General features: G+C 40.9%; 1 protein-coding gene across 1 annotated transcript in view; it reads right to left on the bottom strand.

The window, feature by feature from the left end:
* ppp1r14bb (protein phosphatase 1, regulatory (inhibitor) subunit 14Bb) overlaps window positions 1–18,849 on the bottom strand; it is a 136,333-nt gene extending 117,484 nt beyond the window's left edge. The window contains exon 1 of the mRNA XM_028802377.2: window positions 18,025–18,849. Coding sequence (XP_028658210.1) covers window positions 18,025–18,222 — 198 coding nt within the window. The 5' untranslated portion in view covers window positions 18,223–18,849. The remainder of the gene's footprint in view (window positions 1–18,024) is intronic.
* Window positions 18,850–20,134: the final 1,285 nt, after the last annotated feature.

The raw sequence follows: 20,134 nt of genomic DNA, 5'->3' as shown, positions 1-20,134 counted from the left end.
GAAAGATACTTGCAATGACTACGTGAAATCTAAAACCCATCTCAAAAACAAGGAGAAATTAAGATCAAAGTGTTCCCCTTCAGGTAACAACAGTGGAAACAACAAAATCATCAGATGCAAGACGACAGTTTGTGTCCATGTGAGTCAGACATACTACTCGAAAAAATGATGAAGACGCATCCTTTCTTTATTAAGCATTGTAAACAAGGAGGCGCGCTGCCAGAAAATGAGAGCAGTCTTCGTCAAACTCATTTGCCCCATGTCATTGAACAACATATGGACGCCGTTCTTTGAAAGATTTGTAGCAAGAAAATAAAGGTTGTAGTTGATGAAACCACCGATAGCCAAGACCACATAGTTCTCATCATAGTGATAGGCAAGTAAACATTTGGCTGTATTGTAATTCTTTTATGTAGGCAGTTCTAATTGTACATGATGTATTTACTGTGAACCATTTAACCGATTAAATTATACAGGTATTTAACCTGTATTAACAGTCTTTCCCGTAGAAAAATGTTTTTAGTGAACGGCACTGGTTGTTAACGGGTTCCCTTTTAAAAATTAACAACGATGTTTTGGGTTTAATACATAAATGTTTTGCCTCGCGGTGACGAGGCACACAAGGTCCACATTTGACTCTTCCATTATAAACTCAGCACCTACAAACCTGGACAGAAGAGCAGGCTTTTCTTTAGATGCAACGAGCCCTTAAACACGGGTCACTCTCTTTTTCTAAAAGTGAAGTTAACCTTCATCTCAGAAGGATGCACCAAAGTAGTAACAGGTCTTATGATTCTGGAGGGCACTCACTGTCCTACTGCAATCTCAGCATACAGCATCATGGAGGATCTGGGCTCCTACCTGATGAATGGAACTGTGAAATAGGGTTCAGTTGTTCTAGTGTGCTGTTTCATTAAAAGGAATGTAAAGTGTCATTTCATTATTATTTGTTTTGTTGTAGCTGTAAAAACAAACAAACAAAAAAAAAACCATAAAAACACAAAAATCCAAATCAAGGAAATATAAAACGGTGAAAACCAAAAATCAAAAAAAAATAAAACAGAATTTGTGAAAAAATAAAACGGATTCCATAGGGCCCTACATCCCTGCACCTCAATCATTTTTGTGTGGAATAGCTGGAAAGCGAGCAACAGTATGGTGGAGCATGGAGGTGCGGGGGTTTGCAAGATCCAATATTAATACACATTTAATGCGTTTGATTTTCTATTACCATGAAAAGTACATCCATATCCATCCATCCATTTTCCAACCCGCTGAATCCGAACACAGGGTCACGGGGGTCTGCTGGAGCCAATCCCAGCCAACACAGGGCACAAGGCAGGAAACAATCCTGGGCAGGGTGCCAACCCACCGCAGGACACACACAAACACACCCACACACCAAGCACACACTAGGGCCAATTTAGAATCGCCAAACCACCTAACCTGCATGTCTTTGGACTGTGGGAGGAAACCGGAGCGCCCGGAGGAAACCCACGCAGACACGGGGAGAACATGCAAACTCCACGCAGGGAGGACCCGGGAATCGAACCCAGGTCCCCAGATCTCCCAACTGCGAGGCAGCAGCGCTACCCACTGCGCCACCGTGCCGCCCATGAAAAGTACAACTTTTTTTTTTTTTTTTTTTAACAGACCAAAGTAACAAATGAACAGCAACCTTGTGTGCCTCTGAATAGTTGAATCAGAAACTCAACTTGAACTCACTGAAGTGGGAAGGTAAAACATTACACCTCAGGGCTCTGAATATCCGAGAGCATGTGAACACAGCACTTGTTAGCCTCTTCTTCAAGTAGGCCCTAGAGGTAGGATTATGACAAGACATAAAAAAGGCAGGAAGTTCAATGGCACTTCAGAGTGCCTTGCACCGGACCCACCTGGAGGTTAACATATTTTATGGGAGAAATTATATCAAATTTGTTCTGGATTTCCCTCAGAACTTATAACCAAGTTAGATTATAATAGGTTATGTGAGTTTGGAAACCGGAAGGAACTGGATGACAACCCACTGGCAGAGGCCCCTGTGCTTTTACCTATGCCACAGTATCAGTAACTTGGTTTCATCACAAATGCTCTTACTTTTGTGTCTGTATAAATCCCTCAAGCCTAGTTACAAATATAGCGTTTCGAAGTCTGTCTCAAGATACAGCGGTGGGGCCAAGCCTGGCCACACTTTTCCCACAATGCATACATATACTGTTTCATACACACAGCTTTGAGGTGGTGATTTTCTGTCCACATTTCTACTGTTTCTCATTCATGCTGTACAACACCTGGTCCAGACTTTGTTCCTGTTGTGCCTGGTCTACTGCAACTTGCTCCTGGCAGGAGTACCTGCATGTGCTATCAAGCTGCTGCATATGGTTCAGAACACAGCAGCCCGTCTTGTATTTAACCAGCCGAGATGAGCACATGTCACTCCTCTCTTCAGGTCACGACACTGTCTCTGTGTAGCAGAACACGTTAAGTTCAAATCCCCAATGCCTGCCAAAAGAGTAGTTAATGGGTCAGCACCTGAGTATATGGAGACACTGGTCATGCGCTGTGCTCTTTTTGCCCAATGAGGTCTGCCAGTGAACAGTGTCTGGTGATGCCACCTCTGCATGGCATCAAGTCTCAATCCAGTCTCTTTTTCCTGTGTAGTTCTTAGTTGGTGGAACGGGCTGCCCACCTCAATCCATGCTGCCGACTCCCTCAATGTATTTAAGAAGCAATTGAAAACCCATCTGTTCTGTGAATATCCATCTAATTGCTTTAAAAATAAAAAATGCAACCTTTCATAAAGTTGGTTGTTTTGTTTTTACATTAGTTTTAAACTAATCTAAATTTGTAAATTTATTAGTTATTACATCTTTTCACTTGTGGTAATTAATTATTGTTACCTGTTCTGTTACACTTGTTGAACAAACAGGCCCAAGATTAATGTGACTCGATGACATTTACCTGTTGTGTAAGTCGATTTGGATATAAGCGTCTGCCAAGCAAATAGATGTAAATGTTTCTCCATTTTAATAAAGCACATAAAGGTCTATACATCTCGTAGTAGCTCACTACTGCAGAGTTCCATGCCACTCTAAAAAGTGGGACGTAAGAATGTGGTGAAGCACCAGGAGCTGAGTGCATTTTAAAATTTATACGACAGAGTAGTCCATCAGCTAGAGATAAATGCTTCACAAAGTAATGTTGTAACTGGATTAATAATAAAAATAAGGAAATACATTTCACCAAAGCCTACATTATGGGCAAGCATTGTGGTTTAATAGCTATTCTATGTGCTCCCAATAAATGCCATTAGAATGAAAAATCACCCTTCAGCTCAGGGGCCTATTTGTGTCTTTATCCACCTAAATAAAAAAATATGCGTCTGTCTGTCTGTCTGTCTGAGTGTCGGCCCAGTTCCCATGTCTTTGCCATTCTAAAAGATGGCACATCACCAACATTTTTAGTAATAAAGTGCATTGCATTTGTCATTGCAATAGATGGTGCATCACAAACATTAATTCCATACCAAATGGCTTATAACAGACATGTTCATTGTATGGTGCAAACTTTAACATGGAGGTCCACGTTGATTACTTAGATCTTAAACTAACCATCTTAAACTGATAGCACAGCTAGTAACAGCAAAAAACATGTAAATGTCTCCAAATTACTTTTTTCCATATGAAAACTGCCATAAACGTGTGGCCATACTGTACAATACAAATTTAGAGGACATATTGGAGATCAATACATACTACCCAATCTGAGTATTCACCATTTACTACTGACAGCTCTTCTGCATTATGCTGAACACTTTAAGTCTTTCAGTATTTAAGTCTGAGCAAACAGTATTGGTGCTCCCACTGAGGTCTTTGCCAACAGGTACCAAAATCTAAAAGTCTCACTCCCCCCAAGGTCTATCACAATTCTCCTGAAGCAGCAGAAACAGATTCCTGTTGTCGCCTCAAAAGCAGCCATGCTTGATGACAACCTGAGAAATGTGTGTGGTCTTTGAACTAAAAAGGTCACCCCTTCCTCCAACAACGCAGCCTGAACAAAGCTGGGTTTGGCACAAAAACGTTATGACAATCAGCTTTTGTGCAATGCAAATATTATGTGGCACCCCAAAATAAGGGCTCCACCTTCATAATCCAATCACTGCCATGATGTCATTTGCTCCAAAGAATGTCTGCAATGGCTCCACTTGTTTTTGCTGGCAAACCTGCCTCTGTCTAAAAATAAAAGCAATGTCTTAGCTCATGCCACTGACTGACACCTTGGCTTAGCCGCAATATGCCGTTCTACAAGCTCTCGCCCTACATGGGCACAAAGTTCTGTATGTCATGTCACCTTACGAGCACCAAAACAGAGCCAAGAGTGTACAGATTCCACGTCTAATGCTGAATCTAAACTATCAAAACAGCTTCTGATAACCCACTACCCAAATAGAGGAGCTAGGTCACCTCAGATGCCCATTCTCCTCCCAAAAGGAAAAATTCCACTAATCATTTGGGGGCTATGGAATAAGGGGACAGGAATCTAATCAAGCTTGGACTTAGTAGAATGAAAAAAATGATGACCCAGTGTGACAGGGTGAAAGGGGCAACATCTAAAAATGTTTGCAACTGTGGCTGGGACCACCGCCCAAGAACTCAATAGCACATTTCTCAAATGCTGAGATTTGAGTAGACCAAAGCGTTACTCCGGGGACCCCTATGGCTGCTGGTTTTTATTCTGACCATTCCCACAATCAGTGTATCCCACTTATTTTAACTGATCACATGTTTTAGTTTCTGGCCTACAAATGTTTCTAAGTAATTCAGAAATTTCTGTATTCTTTGCCATAGTGGTTTTCTTTTTCATTTGTCATTTTCTATAGGGTGTGCTCAATCAGTTGTGCTCAAGGGGCAGTGCAGACAACAATGAATGCTAATGGAGATCATTCACTTGAAAGGCCATTTTCATTTGTCTGCTTATTATCAAATGGTTCTTACAAATGAGTAGACCGGTGAATATGACATGGAAGTCATTCCACTCCTTTCCTATTCAGTGTTGTCAGCATTTAGAAAAAATAATGCGAGAAATTTTCTTAAGAGAAGGGTGTATTAGAACAAAAATGGTAAAGGAAACTTAAGCATTTCAAATTTTGGCAAAAACACAGAATTCCTTAGAATAACAGAGTAAAAAAAGGGCAGCTCACTAAACAATGAGCTTAATTAAAAAGTAAGAATGAGGCACTGACTGCAAAATTGGTTGGAATAAAAAATGTGCCCATGTGTTCCCCTGAGCACTGGAGTTGAAACCCACCGGGCTAAAGGAGCTGAAACACCCGACACCAAGTAGAAAACACTCGGAGACAAGAGGACACCATGAGAATTTGTATTAAGAAGGACCCCTGTAGCATGCTGATGACAAGCCCGGCAGGCTTGTCATCAGCACGGGGCACTTGAACTCAATTTCTCTGATGGCCATTTATTACAGGAGAAAGTAGGGTGATATGACACTTTTTATTAGCTAACTAAATAGATTACAAATGCAAGCTTTCGAGGCAATTAAGGCCCCTTCATCAGGCAAGGTGTAACAAAGAAACTGACAAATACTCTAGCTTATATTGGGACAGCAAAGTGATCCCATCTTAACAACCTTTTTGTTCAAATGTTAGCAAAATTAATAAACCTTAGATGAATTAATCCTGAAAGAAGAAAACAATGAACTAATAAAATACAGAGATAAGATAACCATCAATAGAGAAAGACCTGTAAGGTTTTTTTTGAAGTGTATTGTCTGTAAGATAGGCCTCTGATGTAGTCAGCTGTTAGTGTACATATCTGGTCATAAAACTCTTGTCTCTATTCAGACCATTTTGTAGATAGATAGATAGATAGATAGATAGATAGATAGATAGATAGATAGATAGATAGATAGATAGATAGATAGATAGATAGATAGATAGATAGATAGATAGATAGATAGATAGATAGATAGATAGATAGATACTTTATTAATCCCAATGGGAAATTCACATTCTTCAGCAGCAGCATAGCAGGACTGAATTTAAGCATAAGTTTGTATTCCCATTCTCTCCATTCCTGTTGGGTCTTGAAATTACCCATAAGCACAGTAACCCTCAGATCCTTTATGCTGTGGCCATTGCTGTTAAAGTGTTCTGCCACCGGAAGATCAACACTGTTTTATTAGTCAGGGGACAGAATACAAGCAAGAGCCACCGTGAGGAGTTGTCAAGCTACCTTAGACCATCAGAAACATTAGAAAAAAAAAATGAGACGAGAAGAGGCCATTCAGCCCAACAAGCCTGTTCATCACATTCATCTGGATTGTCCAAAATAACATCAAGCTCAGATTTAAAGGTTCCCTAAAGTCCCACTCCCCATCACACTACTTGATAATTTATTCCATAGGTCTACAGTTCCAACTGTGTCCTCATGTTCTTGTTGCAGAGTTAAATTTCCAGCAACAACTGTGATCAACTGTATTACCGTATATACTCATGTATAATTCGGGTCTTGAAACCCGAAAAATCGATCATAAAATCAGACCCTGACTTATACGCCATTCAAAAATGCAACACTTCATTTTTTTTTTTTTTTAAATATCTTCTTTCCTCCTCAAATCTCACATCAGTTTCTCAGACACATCGAATTTTGTTGGAGCAGCACAGTTACCAATTTCTTTCGCTACTTCAACAACGTTTAATTTAACATTTTCTTTTGATCAAACGCTCAATTGTAGATAAGGGATGCTCTTACAATAAAGGTGTATGAGGGTGTCAGATACAAAAAACACAAATCAGTCTAAATGTTGCTTCGGAATAGTTTGGGTATTACTGTGTGGTCACGTAAGCACAATACATAGAAAAAAAGTCAGTGTGCTCCGTAGTTACTCTCTCAGGTGGGCGTTAGCATATCATAATCCCCTGTACGGAACAGCGTGAGTTTTCCGCATTTGACTTATACGAGCGACATTATAAAATACCAGAAATTATACTGTAAAATCAAGTCCCGACTTATCCATGGGAGAACTTATCCCTGAGTATATACGGTAATTCCTTTCATAGTTTTTAAAACTTCAATCATGTCCCCTCTTAATCTCCTTTTTTTTTTTTTTTTTTTTTTTTAAAATGAAAGGTTCAAGTCCTTCAGTCTCTCTTTTTGGCTCATACTTCTTAGTTCTATAATCAGCCTTCTTTCTTATCTCTAGACTTTCTTTACCTCTGTGGCAATTATTTTGCAATATGGAGACCAAAACTGAACACATTACTTAAAGTACCGCAACATCTGATCTTAAACTTGAGTCATATTCACACTAGGATAAAATAGGGGATTTAGGCAAATCAGATTAGAACTGAATCTGATGGGAAAAGATGTACTTGTGGGATGCAAACACCAAGTCTGAATTTATAAATTATCAGAAACAGAGAAATTATTAATGATGATACTGTAAGAATGATCTGTGGTGGGCTGGCACCCTGCCCGGGATTGGTTCCTGCCTTGTGCCCTGTGTTGGCTGGGATTGGCTCCAGCAGACCCCCGTGACCCTGTGTTCGGATTCAGTGGGTTGGATAATGGATGGATGGATGGATGTAAGAATGATAACTTGGAGAGAAGCATGGTGTTCCTTAGATAATGTAGAACTTATTCTAACTCCAATGAATTTTACTTATAATCTGTACATTGTCAATTTAAGTCATCAGTAGTAAAGCAGGCATAAACAAGAGGCTTACATACAGTAGACATTGGGATATTCTTCTACAAAAGTTGGCTTTGCTCTTATTGCACGTTCACTTCCTCAGAATATCCTGATGTAATTACACAAGGTGTACTTTGTCATCGGTGTATTCAATGATTACAGCCAGGTTTAAAACCCCATTGTAATGGTACAACACAGTGACTGCTGGTCTTCTGTGCAAAGCATGCATACTCTGCCAATGTCAAAATGCATGTCTTATTTCTTCATAGTCAAAAGAAACGTTAGTATATTCAATGAGCAGCCCTGAAATGTCCAGCACATGTTAAGTGAGGATCGGTGAAGATGTTCATTTTCTGCATTGGTACCTCTGCTATGATGCCCAAATCTCCAGTGACTTACTGTCTAGAAATGGTTGCAACCTATGCATCACAACTCCAGACACTATTTTGCAATAATCCAATCCAAAAATTAGAATAATCAAATACAGGTGCATTTCTCTTACACAGGGGTCTGCAAAGTCAGTCCTGGTGGGCTGAAGTGACTGCTGGTTTTTGTTCCAACTAGACTACTTCATTAGAAACCAATCCTTGCCAATAGCAGACCTTATTTAATTTCATGGCGTGTTGGAGTTTTCTTATCGTTCGTATGTGGTAGATTTGTTTTCTTACCAAGGACATCATGCAAATGATTTGTAGATGGAAGCAAAAGAGTAATTCTGCTCAGTTTCTATTTTATGAAACCAGATAGTGCATGATGAATACACACAGACGTACACGAAAACAAGTTAGATGGAGAACTGCTGGTTTCTTTGTCATTTGCCTCTGCTAATAAGGGGCCATTAAAAACTGTGAATGCAACTGTTTAAGACTAAAATAAAAAATTCAGGGTAGGGAATCATAACAAGAATGTCAACTAAAGTGAAGCTTAAAAATATCACTTGATCAATAAGTGCTTCAACAGGAATAATTAACTTCTCATTAAGAAAGTCAGTTCGAACAAAAACCTACATCCACTACAGCCCTCCAGGAACGACTCTGCAGACCCCTACTCCAGCACAACCCATACGACATTCAAAGACCGAATTGAAAGCAAGGCCTAAGGAAGCCTATTCAAGTAACATAAATTAATATTATCAAACCTGCCGAATCCACGTTGTGATCTGGGGGCAGGCATCTAGACCAGTACCTTGCTGCAAAAGGTAGGACTCAGCCTTGAGACTGGGAGCAAGTCCTCTGAAGGGCCTGCCCCCCTATCAGGGGCTAAATTAAAGTTGCCTTTTAACCAAATCTGCATATCTTTGGAGATGTGGAAGCAAATTCAGAGGACTTGGGAGAGGACCACATGCACACACACACACACTTGAGAACATGCAATCTCCATAAAAACAACAGCAGGGAACAAAATTCAAAGCCAAGATTCTGGAGTCCATGAAGTAGCAGCACTAATAACTGTGCCAACATGCTATTGTAGCTCAGGAAGGAGACTCTATAGTGTTTATTTGACTGTCCCAACTTGTCAATTCAAGATCCCAAAAGAGAAAGCAGAGATGTCCAAGGTTAATAAACTCGGAGGGTCATGTAGTCATTTGCAATATGGTTCTTACAGTAGAAGAAAATAAACAAATGGATAAATATGGATGCATTTCAAAGTGACACAGTACGCTTGTTAGAGAAATTCAAATTCTCCTGTATATTCAGTTTATAGACTTCTTGTAGGGATTCTAATTAAAGGAGGCCGTAAAAACCAGAGACATACTAAGAAAAGAGTGATTACTTCCAGAGGGCTCTATGGAGCAATCAGCCGTGTTTAACGGTTTATAAATACAAGCTTGAAAATAAGTGGGTTGTGAGTCTTCCTGTTTTCTTGCTTACATAAAGCTCTGCATATACAGTTGTACCACTCTTTCAGACAACAAAATACAAAAAATGAATCTTCTGACATTGCCAAGCCCACCTTTATGCTGCAGCCAGAAATGAGGTTGTATAGCAGACATGGTGGAATCCATCCGGCCATCCACCAAATCCACCAATCCAAATTCTAGGGTCATGGAATCCAACCTGGCAACATTGTCTATATACAGTCATGTGAAAAGGTAAGTACACCCCATGGAAACTGTTGCCTTTTTAAACATATCGGAACAAGCAAACAGTGCTACAGATAAAGGTGATATATGTGAACAAAAGTCGAATACAACTGACATGTTATATTCATTCTCATAATCTAAATCAGGGGTTCTCAAAGTCAGTAATGTAGATTTCTCATGTGGAAAAAGTAAGTACACCCCTACTACCATCACCACTTCAAATTCGTAAAATTAGAATAAGGTTTTCCAGACTAGGTGCCAATGATCTGAACCTCCTTAGGTGGAACCAGTCTTATTTAAGGCACACATAGTGAGGGTCTGGTGTTCTCTTCGCTATTGACGTGTGTGGTGTCATCACTGAGCTCTCTAAAGCCCTGAGTAAGAATTTTGTGGATGCCTATGCATCTGGCAAGGGATCTGAAAAGATCACCAAATTATTTGAAATCAATCAATCCACTGTAAGTAAAATCATCTACAAGCAGCATGGATTTCAAATGTCTGCTAATTCATCCAGGACTGACCAGCCCAGCAAATTCAGCCCAAGAGCTGACCATTTGAAACTAAGAAAAAGTCTCCAAGAACCCCAAAATTTCATTTCTGGATCTTCAGCTGGTGTCAAAGTATATGCATCTACAATCAGAAAGAGATTGCACAAATTTTACCTGTATGTGAGGAAAAAGACTTTGCTGTCCAAAAAAGGAATATTAGAGCAAGACTAGAATTGCCATTGAACATATAGGCAGACACCAGACCTCTTCGAATAAAGTGCACTGGACTGATGAATTAAAGATAGAGCTGTTTGGCCACAGTAACAGTAGACATGTTACACACAAACTGAAGACAGCATTTCAGTAGGACCTTAGACCAAATGTGAAGCATGGTGGTGGAAATGCTATGGTTTGGGGTTGCTTTGCCACATCAGGGCCTGGGTAACTTGTAGTCATTCATTCAGTGATGAATTCTGCAACTTATCAAAGTATGCTTAGGAAAAATGTGATCCCACGGGTATCAAAGTTGAAGTTGAACCTGAAATGGACCTTTCAAAATGACAATGATCCAAAGCACACCAGTAAATCCATCAAGGAATGGCTCAGAAGAAAGAAATGAAGGGTTATGGACCGGCCTAGTGAAAGCTCCGATTTGAATCTCATTGAAATGTTGTGGGCAGGGGATTTGAAGCAGGCAGTACGTGCAAAAAAACACACAAACATCAGAAGTGGTCAAAGATTTCACTGAGTAGATGTCACTTCATTTCACTAAAGAGCTTCAGCTCTTGAGGCCAAAGATGTACTTACATTTTTTTTTTCCTGTCAAGTAGTCCATTAAATCTATTTATATTTTTGTTGAATACATGATTGAAAAGGCAAAATTTCCTTGTGGTTTTACTCAAGTATATCACCTTTATCTGTAGGCAATGTCTGCATGAAGATTTAATGTTTGCCTGTTCAAATATGTTGGAAAAAGTCAACAACTTCCAATAGTTGACTATAGCGAGAGCCAACTCGGAATGGGGTGCAAGGTTATGCTGGGGCCCACTCACTCATACAGAGTGGTCAATCAGCTAAGCCAGCATATACTGCAGTATGTGGGAGAAAAAAAATGAAAAAAACATACAGTCACATGGGGAGAAGGTGCAATGTGCACCCTGCCAGGGGCGGAATGAGAACTAGGTATCTAGAACTATGAGGTAGTAATACCACCATGCTGTCTGGCAAATTTATTTTTCCATTAATTATACATTTTCTTCTCACTCATGTGTAATTGCATAAATGGGAGTGTATACACCACACAAAATTTTAAAGAAAAGGGAAAGATCCTGAGGAAACAGCCTGAGAAACAAGTGCCTACACTGCAAAAAATGAAATCTTAACAAGCCAGAAAATCTTGAAAAGAAATAATAGATCTTGTTTTTTTTATTTTAAGAATAACTGACTTGAGTAGATTTGTATGTGTAAAATATATAATCTCATTTTTAGAAAATTTAACAAGTTAACAAGTTAAACTTTCTCACTATATTGGCAGATAATTGTGCTTGATTCTAATACCTTTTTCTTGTTTTAACAGATTATATATTAGATATTATATTATTAGATATTATATATTATGAGATTATATATCTTACACATAGAAATCTACTCAAGTCAGTTATTCTTAAAATAAAAAACAAGATCTATTATTTCTTTTCAAGATTTTCTGGCTTGTTAAGATTTCATTTTTTGCAGTGTAGGCTTTAAAGTGACAGCTCAGGGTGATTATGGGACAGAAGACTGGCTATAGGAAGGTGGAGATGTCCTGGACCATTTTTATTTTTAGATAAGCTTAAAAATGGAAACTTGGAAGACCGAGGAATTAATAGGTTTCTGAAAAAGTCACAGGAAGATGGTCATTAGATCTTGTAATTGAACAGAAGAGCAAAAACATGTAGCAGTGGTGCAGTGGGTAGTGTTGGCTCTCTCACAGCTCCAGCAGCCTGAGCTCGATTTCCATGCTGGCCACTTTCCATGTGGCATCTCAGAGTTTTCCCTGTGTTCAGGATGATTTTCACTGGGTACTCTGGTTACTTCCCATTCCTTAAAAATAGAAGCAGATGTGGCTGTGTGTGTGGGCTTGTCCTGAAGTGGACCTGTGCCCTATTTAGGAATTGTTTGTGCCTTGCACCAATGTTCCAGGGATAGGCTCCACCTTCCTGTGACTCTTTAATTGATCAAATGGAAGCGGATGAATGGATGGCATTCTTAAAGAAGGAAAAGAGTGGAACTAGTGGACTTGTTTAGAAAATGTATGTCATCTGTGGCCTGCACCTGCCCAAAATTACTACAAAAAAAGAAAGAGTAATAATTTAAGATGTGGTACCAGGCTTCTTGCACGCCAATAATGTATTCTGTTGAGGTGTGCTAAAGAAGGTGTATAGAATAAACGATTTGTTGTCAATTGGAAGTGTTTAGGCCTGATCCACTTCACTGGTATGTTAAAATTAAATGTGTAAACCTACAAGAAACGTTTAGTGCACATTTATGGTAAAGACTGATATGTTAACATGGAATTTATAAACAAACAACCCTTACATAGCACATTTCAAAGGAAGACACTGGGGTGTTAAGGCCAACTTCACAGACAAGCTACCCTTTACTTTAATATAGTGCTCTTCCACAGTGAACATGTGTATGTTATACCACATTTTATCTGCCTTTTATTTTATGTAACGCCTTACCATGACAAACACCATTTTAAGGTAGTTTACTGGTACTGAGCTACAATTGTGTCCATATTGCAACCATCCGTCCATCTTCCAAACCTCCTTACCAGAGGAGGGTCGTGAAGAAGCTGGAGCCTATTCCAGCAAGCATCAGGCGCAAGGCTGGAACAATCCCTGGACAGGATGCCAGTCAATCACATGGTAAACACACACTCACACACACTCAAATGGGTCGCTTTAGCATCACCAGTCCACCTAGACTGCAGGAACTGTGTGGGCTCAGGACTTGCTCAGCATCACACAAAGCCTTTGAGGCCGTGGCCGAAGTGTGTGATACACTGCAGTGCCTCAGTCACTGGGCCATAGAGTGTAGGAAAGGCGGGTCAAAGTGAAGGTAACAGCAGAAATTAGCAAATAATAATAAGAAAAATATATCTCATATTGCATTATGCACTATCAGCTACTACTTCTGTTCCTTTTTCCTAGCCCCAATAATTCCCTGAACATATGCCAATGTTAAAACATGAAAGAATACCCCTACATCAATGCTGTTATTTTTTCTATGTTTCATTTTGCTGTTACTCTCCAAGGTTGCATGATGGCACACTGGTTATACCATCTCTTCCCAACCCCATCTTCTGGGGTCTGTACTTTGTAATGTTTTTGTGGATTATCTCCAAGTACTTCTCTCCCTTCTGCTTCAGTCGACCTGCAGAGTGTCCTTCTGCTCCCCAAATATGTTAAAACTGGGTGATGCCTCTCAGATCTGACTTGCAAGCACTGGAATGAGTGTCCCATGAGCATCTGAACATACCCCGATCTACCCATTTTGAGGTATGCCAGAAGGTTTGATGTGTTTTTATAAAAAAAAAAACAAAAGAAAAAAGACTGTTCTCTCGTAATAGCCAATAACCAACATGCAAATCTGTAAAGCAAATACAGGTGCAAGTCACTGTTCACCAGCTGTAACCGAAAATGCTCATTTATTTTGCACTCCACCCTCAGGCACCTAACACCTACAGCAGAGTATTTCAGTATTACCTGTCAGACCACCAGTTAACAAGTGTAAAATATTTTATGAACTTTATTCAGTAACATAGGAGGAAATTAAATTTACTACATGAGAAAACTTGTATTTGGAAATGTGTGAGTCATATTGTATTCTGATAAGCTGCTGTATAAAGATGTGTGTGTGTTGGTTAGCACAGTAGAGGGCACTGTAGGGAAATCCAACAACATCCCCTGTTGTCAGCCACATTATTAAACATACTTTAAAGGTATCATTCTCTTTTAAGTGTTAGGGTACCCAGGACATAACAGAAGACAATGCCTTAGTAACTGAAGCACACAGCTACAAAAAAATCTGCAAAAACAAGAATTGTCAGTGCCAATGGTATTGACAGGAAAAGTATCTGCGTCAACTCCAAATTTGTATTTTATTTTGTAAGGCACTCATTAGGTTTAGTGGTGGCCCTGGAATGTTACAGTTACTGCTGGAGCAGCAAAGCCACACATTGTGAAGTGTGGGGTCTTTAAAATGAGAGCTGAATATTTTTAGCAATAGTTTCACACAGAAATCAACAAAAAACGTCTGTTGCTGCATGCTGTGGCTGCCAGTTCACCAGGAATACATGGCAGGCTGGTTACCGCACTGTCTTCATGTGGCGAGGGCGGTGGTGGAGGCAGCAGCGGTCACAGAGCATCGCAATCTGGTTTGTACCCCTTGTCTTTGTAAGTGGTGGTCCCCCCAGGCAAATACTGCCATAGGCATGCCAGCTACACGAACCTGTTCAGCACCACAATCAGCTGGGGACCGATCAGCTGACGCTGGTACCTCCCATTCATTTTCGATCACTTGTATCAAAATCAGAGTGCAATCAATTCAGCGATAATATGCCAAACGTCATCCACAAAGTATTTTGCTTTACACATTCACTTCAGTCTCTCACCAGATGTCGATGCCATTTCTGCTGCTGTTTGCTCCTCGCTACTCATGCAAGAGCAGGGAATCTCGGTCAAACCAATGAAGCTAACTTTCCGTCTAGCAAAGAGAGTCCAACTAAAACATAATGGCGGGTTTTGTCACCGTTTACAGTTGATTACCACCATCAACCCCTCCTTTTGACAAAAGTCGACATCCACCCTGAAAGAGTTAAAACAACTGGGTGGGCGTGCCATAAGCCGTTTTAAATTTTCAAAACTTACTGTGGACCTGGTGGGGTCAGGGTCCCTATAAGTTTAACAAGGCTCGATTCATACATCGATGTGAGTTTTTTTGGGGGGTGTAGTCCCCTTAAACATGAGCAGCTCAAATGATTGAAAACTGATGATTAACATAAGTGTTTTGGGGGGAGGGGGCCTGGTTTCTGAATGGGGGGCATTGCCTCTGCACTGTAGGTGTCAAGCCTGTTTTGTCACTGCAGATTGGCACTCCTGTTAACTGAACTTCTCATTTAATTAGGCTGCTTAGTAAATAGGAAGCTATTTACTGAAGAAATTCAGAAAGGTGTCTGTTATTTTCACAAGTTAGTCCATTCACGATTTTTGTTGTTTTGTTTTATCATACTCTTATTCATTCATCTGTTCTAATACAAAATGACAATAAACCTTCCAGAATCAGGAGCATGAAAAAGAAAAAAAGCACCTAGCTACAATGTGTTTTATCAAAAGGTACACTCTTAGGAGAAAAAAAACATTGACACCTGCCTGTCAGCTTAATCTATACAGCTTTAAGATGTAATCCACATACAGTATACACTTGGCTAACACACTAACGGAGTGCATGACATCCTTGTGACAGGAACTGAGCCCAGCATTCTAGAAGTGGAAGGCTCCTGCGCCAGTCACTGCACCGCTGTACCTCCAAAAATTAACAGTGACGTTCAAACTAAAAAGGACCTAAAAGCTAGCTAAATATCACTTGTATTTTTTATGGTAAAAGAGAAACAAAAAGAAAAAACATTGAGAAATAAAGAGCTTAGAGTGATGGCTGCATTGTGAAATAAAGAGCTCAAAGTGATGGCTGTTGGTATTACGATTTACAATATTGATTTTTCTCAGAAAATATACAGATTCCCAGATTAGATTTTCCTAGGTAAATTAACTAACTACCATAACTGATTTTTAATTAAAAACGGAATGGAATGAAAAGCTGCAGTGGCTATGGCACCCCACGTCCAGGGATACTTACAATCTCCTGAGTGATTTATAGATTACTGGGTTTGCCCCTTCGCGTCACTTAAAAACGGGGCATTCTGTTCAGTACGGGAGGCATAGCGTGAAATCGAGATTGTAGGGTCTTGTCAACCTACACTAACACCATCTGGGGATGCCCCAAGAGGTTGCGGCCACCTGACACATTGAATCCCCCGGTGTATCCTGAATGAGTCCGTAGATCATTTCTTACCAGGTACAACATTCCGATGGGATGACAACGGGGCCATCCTCGCTTGGTGCCCGACTGTCTCAGCGGCTCTGTTACGAAATCGTCTCAGACAGATGAGCTCAGAACCTCTAACTTAGCAAACACGTCTCACCCGTTTGCCTCTAAAATTGTATTGTTTTGGACACAACTCAATGATCTCCACAATAGGCAAGGAAAGCTTTGTCCTAGCTCTTTGTTAGTAAACGGGCACGAGTAGCAACAGCTCAGAGACTTCCACGTGGAACTGCCCGGTTTGATGTACAAAACCCACCCAACCCCCTCTGGATCGGTCTTAGCGATCTCCTCCATCTGCGTCTGCCAGAGAAAGTGGGACACGCTCGACCGGGCCTCGGCGTTCTGTCCGATGGTAATCAATCCCGTGATCGATGAGACTAGACTGGCGTCGGCGACTAGCATTTACATTTGATATGACAAACGACTTTTGATGAGCGCCGGCATAAAAGCAATGAAAAGAGATTCGCCGTGATCGACCTACAGTACAGGAGGAAAACTCACAAGCAGGCACATTGCACATCGTCCAAGTAGTAAAGAAGCACTAAAATTATATTTAGGTGTAATAAATTCTTAATGTTCTGGCCGACATTTGTTCATTAAAAGTAGCTGAAAACCCATCTGATTAAATATCAAATTAAATACGAAGCTTCCCATATATAACATTACATGTATGTATTTGTATATGTATTAGATCAATCAGACGAACATCTGCCAAAAATCAGTGCCCTTTCCAGCGTGCAGTATATGCCCTACATCATAAAGAGTTAAAACGCTAGGTGTGTCTGGGGCTCGGTGGGCACCGCCTGCCCGGGATGTGGTGATGTCACGAAAACCACAAGCAAAAGCTCAAACAGAACACCAGCTTCTTTCAGTTCCATAAGATTATGGCTGAGGGTCGAAAGAGCACAAAGGTCGTAGGTTCGCGTCCCGGAGTGTTACCTAACGGGTAACAGCAGAGACGAATAAAAAAAAAAACCCAGCCGCAATACTTCTCTGCTTTATTCCTGCAAAGGATATCAGGATTCCCCCATTTGTCAACCACGTTGTAGACATCAATGCGTGCCTGACAGGATTCGACAGAGTGCGGTTGCGCATAAAGGTAGAGGAGGGAGACAGAAAGGTGCACCCCCACCTCACTTACAGGGCCGGTATTGTCTCTTCTTATATGCAGGTGTGAAAGATTCCCAGTCACACTGCCCCAAACATCGCGACCCCCCGGACATCGGTAAAGCCGTGCGATCTTCCAGCTAGTACCGCTGCTTTTATTTCCATGGGTGCTACGGTGTTGTCACATTACCAGATCACCTGAACTTTCAAGTCACTACAGGGGTTCGAAACACCAACCAGTTCGCCACACAACCGGGCGCTCTCTGACACACTTTCACGACCTCCGACTTCTGGCAGCAGCCTTTACTTCACGAGCACTCCATTTACGCATGCTATTTAATAAAGCGATACGTTATTTTAAGGGACTCGATCTCACTTTACAGGTTACCTAACAAGTTAATTCACCAAACAGTCGTAATGTCTTTTTGTCCATTCCCGTGTATCAATACTATTCATACAATTTCGTTTTTGAGATCACGCTCGCCCCCTTACCTCACAATCGTACAGTTCCGTTAACCGGTCAATAATCCACTCCTCCAGATGTAGTCTCTTTCGCAGCTCCTTCCTGTCGTATTTGACCGTTACCCTTCCCTGTTTCCTAACCGGGATTTCGGTGTCATCGTTTCCCGGTGGGGTCTGGAAGTACACCCGTGGTTGGGGGCTCGATTCTGTGGTGCTGATTGCTGCCATGCTTTGCTTCGCTCGACCACTCTCTGCCGGCACTTTTCTTTCCACGCGGTTGTCCTCGCCTGGTTGGACGTGACTCCGGCACTGCTTTCTTTTGTCAGTTCGCTCGAAAGACAATCAACAGAGATGAAGCCACCTCAGCAGCTACTTAAAACTACTCTGGGAGAGGGCATTCAAGTGCGGTTACTGGGCTTGGCCGACAGAAGAGTGAGCGGGACCTTCAGATCTCTTTTGTCTTCCCTTGACGGCTGATTAACATGCACACATACATATATACTCCCCAACGCTCGATGTGTGGAGATCTTCCGGCTTATAAAGAAATAAAGCAGCTCGCTCGCGCTCTCTCTCTCTCTCTCTCTCTCTCTCTCTCTCTCTCTCTCTCTCAGTCTTAGCTGCTCGCAGTTTTCTCTTTTCTTCCTCATGCACCGGTCAGCCTCGGTCACGGCACAAGAAAGCGCAGCTGGGCTCCAATCTGGCGGAGGCTACGAGAAGGGTCTGCTGCTGCTGCTGCACAGCTCGGCTTTTTGTGTTTTATCTCTGCTGTGCTTTTGCAAATCAGCACCGGCCCCGAAGTCTTTTCTTTTCCAAACCAAAGACAACAGTCTCCCTCAGCGCCAACCCTTCACACACACACACACACGGTGTCAAAGCTCTGAAACCGTCCTCTTAAAGAAACAGCAGCACGAGAATCAGCCGAGGAACACCCACAAAGGATCCCGTCCACTTTCAAACAGCCAGAACTGAATCACATCTACGATGCGACAGTTATTGGATGGCAGCTGCGGAAGGACCGTAACATTTCGAGTAACAATGTGAACATCAGAATTTGAGATAACGTAAATGCAACAAACCGTGATTGGCTATCTTAATGCACCAGTTCTTTTGTGGACTATGCTCTTAAAAGAAAGACAGAGCTATGTAAATTCTTAAAACAGCAAAATCTATCTATCTATCTATCTATCTATCTATCTATCTATCTATCTATCTATCTATCTATCTATCTATCTATCTACCTACCATGACAGAGTGGAAAAAAGGCTGAGATTGTGGCCAAACACGCAGTACCTATTAACCATTCTTACAGCACAGGCTCCGTCAGACAACACGCTATTGAATGTCAGGAAAAGGAGCAAGTAAGTCTGTACTGGAATATCATCACACAGTCTCTAAATCTATCTATCTATCTATCTATCTATCTATCTATCTATCTATCTATCTATCTATCTATCTATCTATCTATCTATCTATCTATCTTCAAAAACTCTTATTGTTCTTATGTCTCCACCTGCCTACACACATTAGCGACTTTGAAGTGGAGTTCAAGAGAATTGTTTTGAACCCGTTTATTGTAAAATCTCTCTACAGTATTTCATTTTATCAGACAGATGCTGCAACAAGATTTGGTGTTCTTTCTAGCCCCTTAACATTATTTTAGAATGCTATCCTGTTTAACAGAAGTGGGCTTTAGCCTCCTTCATGCCACATCCAGCTTCTTTTAAAACCTTAAGGCACTCTGTCTTTGATTTATTTATGCATATTCTTCTCATACATGTTGCGCTTATTGTTTTGAATATGGTGAAAATGAGCATCCTTGAAAAGACGGGCCTCACTCTTATATTCAGAAAGTCAAACCGCTCAATGCTTGAGCGTTCAGCCTTTTAAGGATCGTTTGTGGTTTTTAGCCTGGTGGAGGTGTCACCTGGATGACAGAGGAGCCCGATTCCATCATTTAAGGATGAAGTGCTGCAGAGATGTTGATGCGGGTACACAGAGATTTTGCAAGCACTGCAAAGGGTTATGAAAATGATTTCACCAAGTTTCAATAATTATGGTTTATTTGACTGTCTTTGCTTTGTTCTTCCTCTTGACTATTAATAATAACAAGTCAAATAAAATATGCGAGTGTTGCCTGCAA

Source organism: Erpetoichthys calabaricus, chromosome 1 (assembly GCF_900747795.2).
Source record: "Erpetoichthys calabaricus chromosome 1, fErpCal1.3, whole genome shotgun sequence".
NCBI lineage: Eukaryota > Metazoa > Chordata > Cladistia > Polypteriformes > Polypteridae > Erpetoichthys > Erpetoichthys calabaricus.
This window is presented reverse-complemented; position numbering and strand designations above follow the sequence as displayed.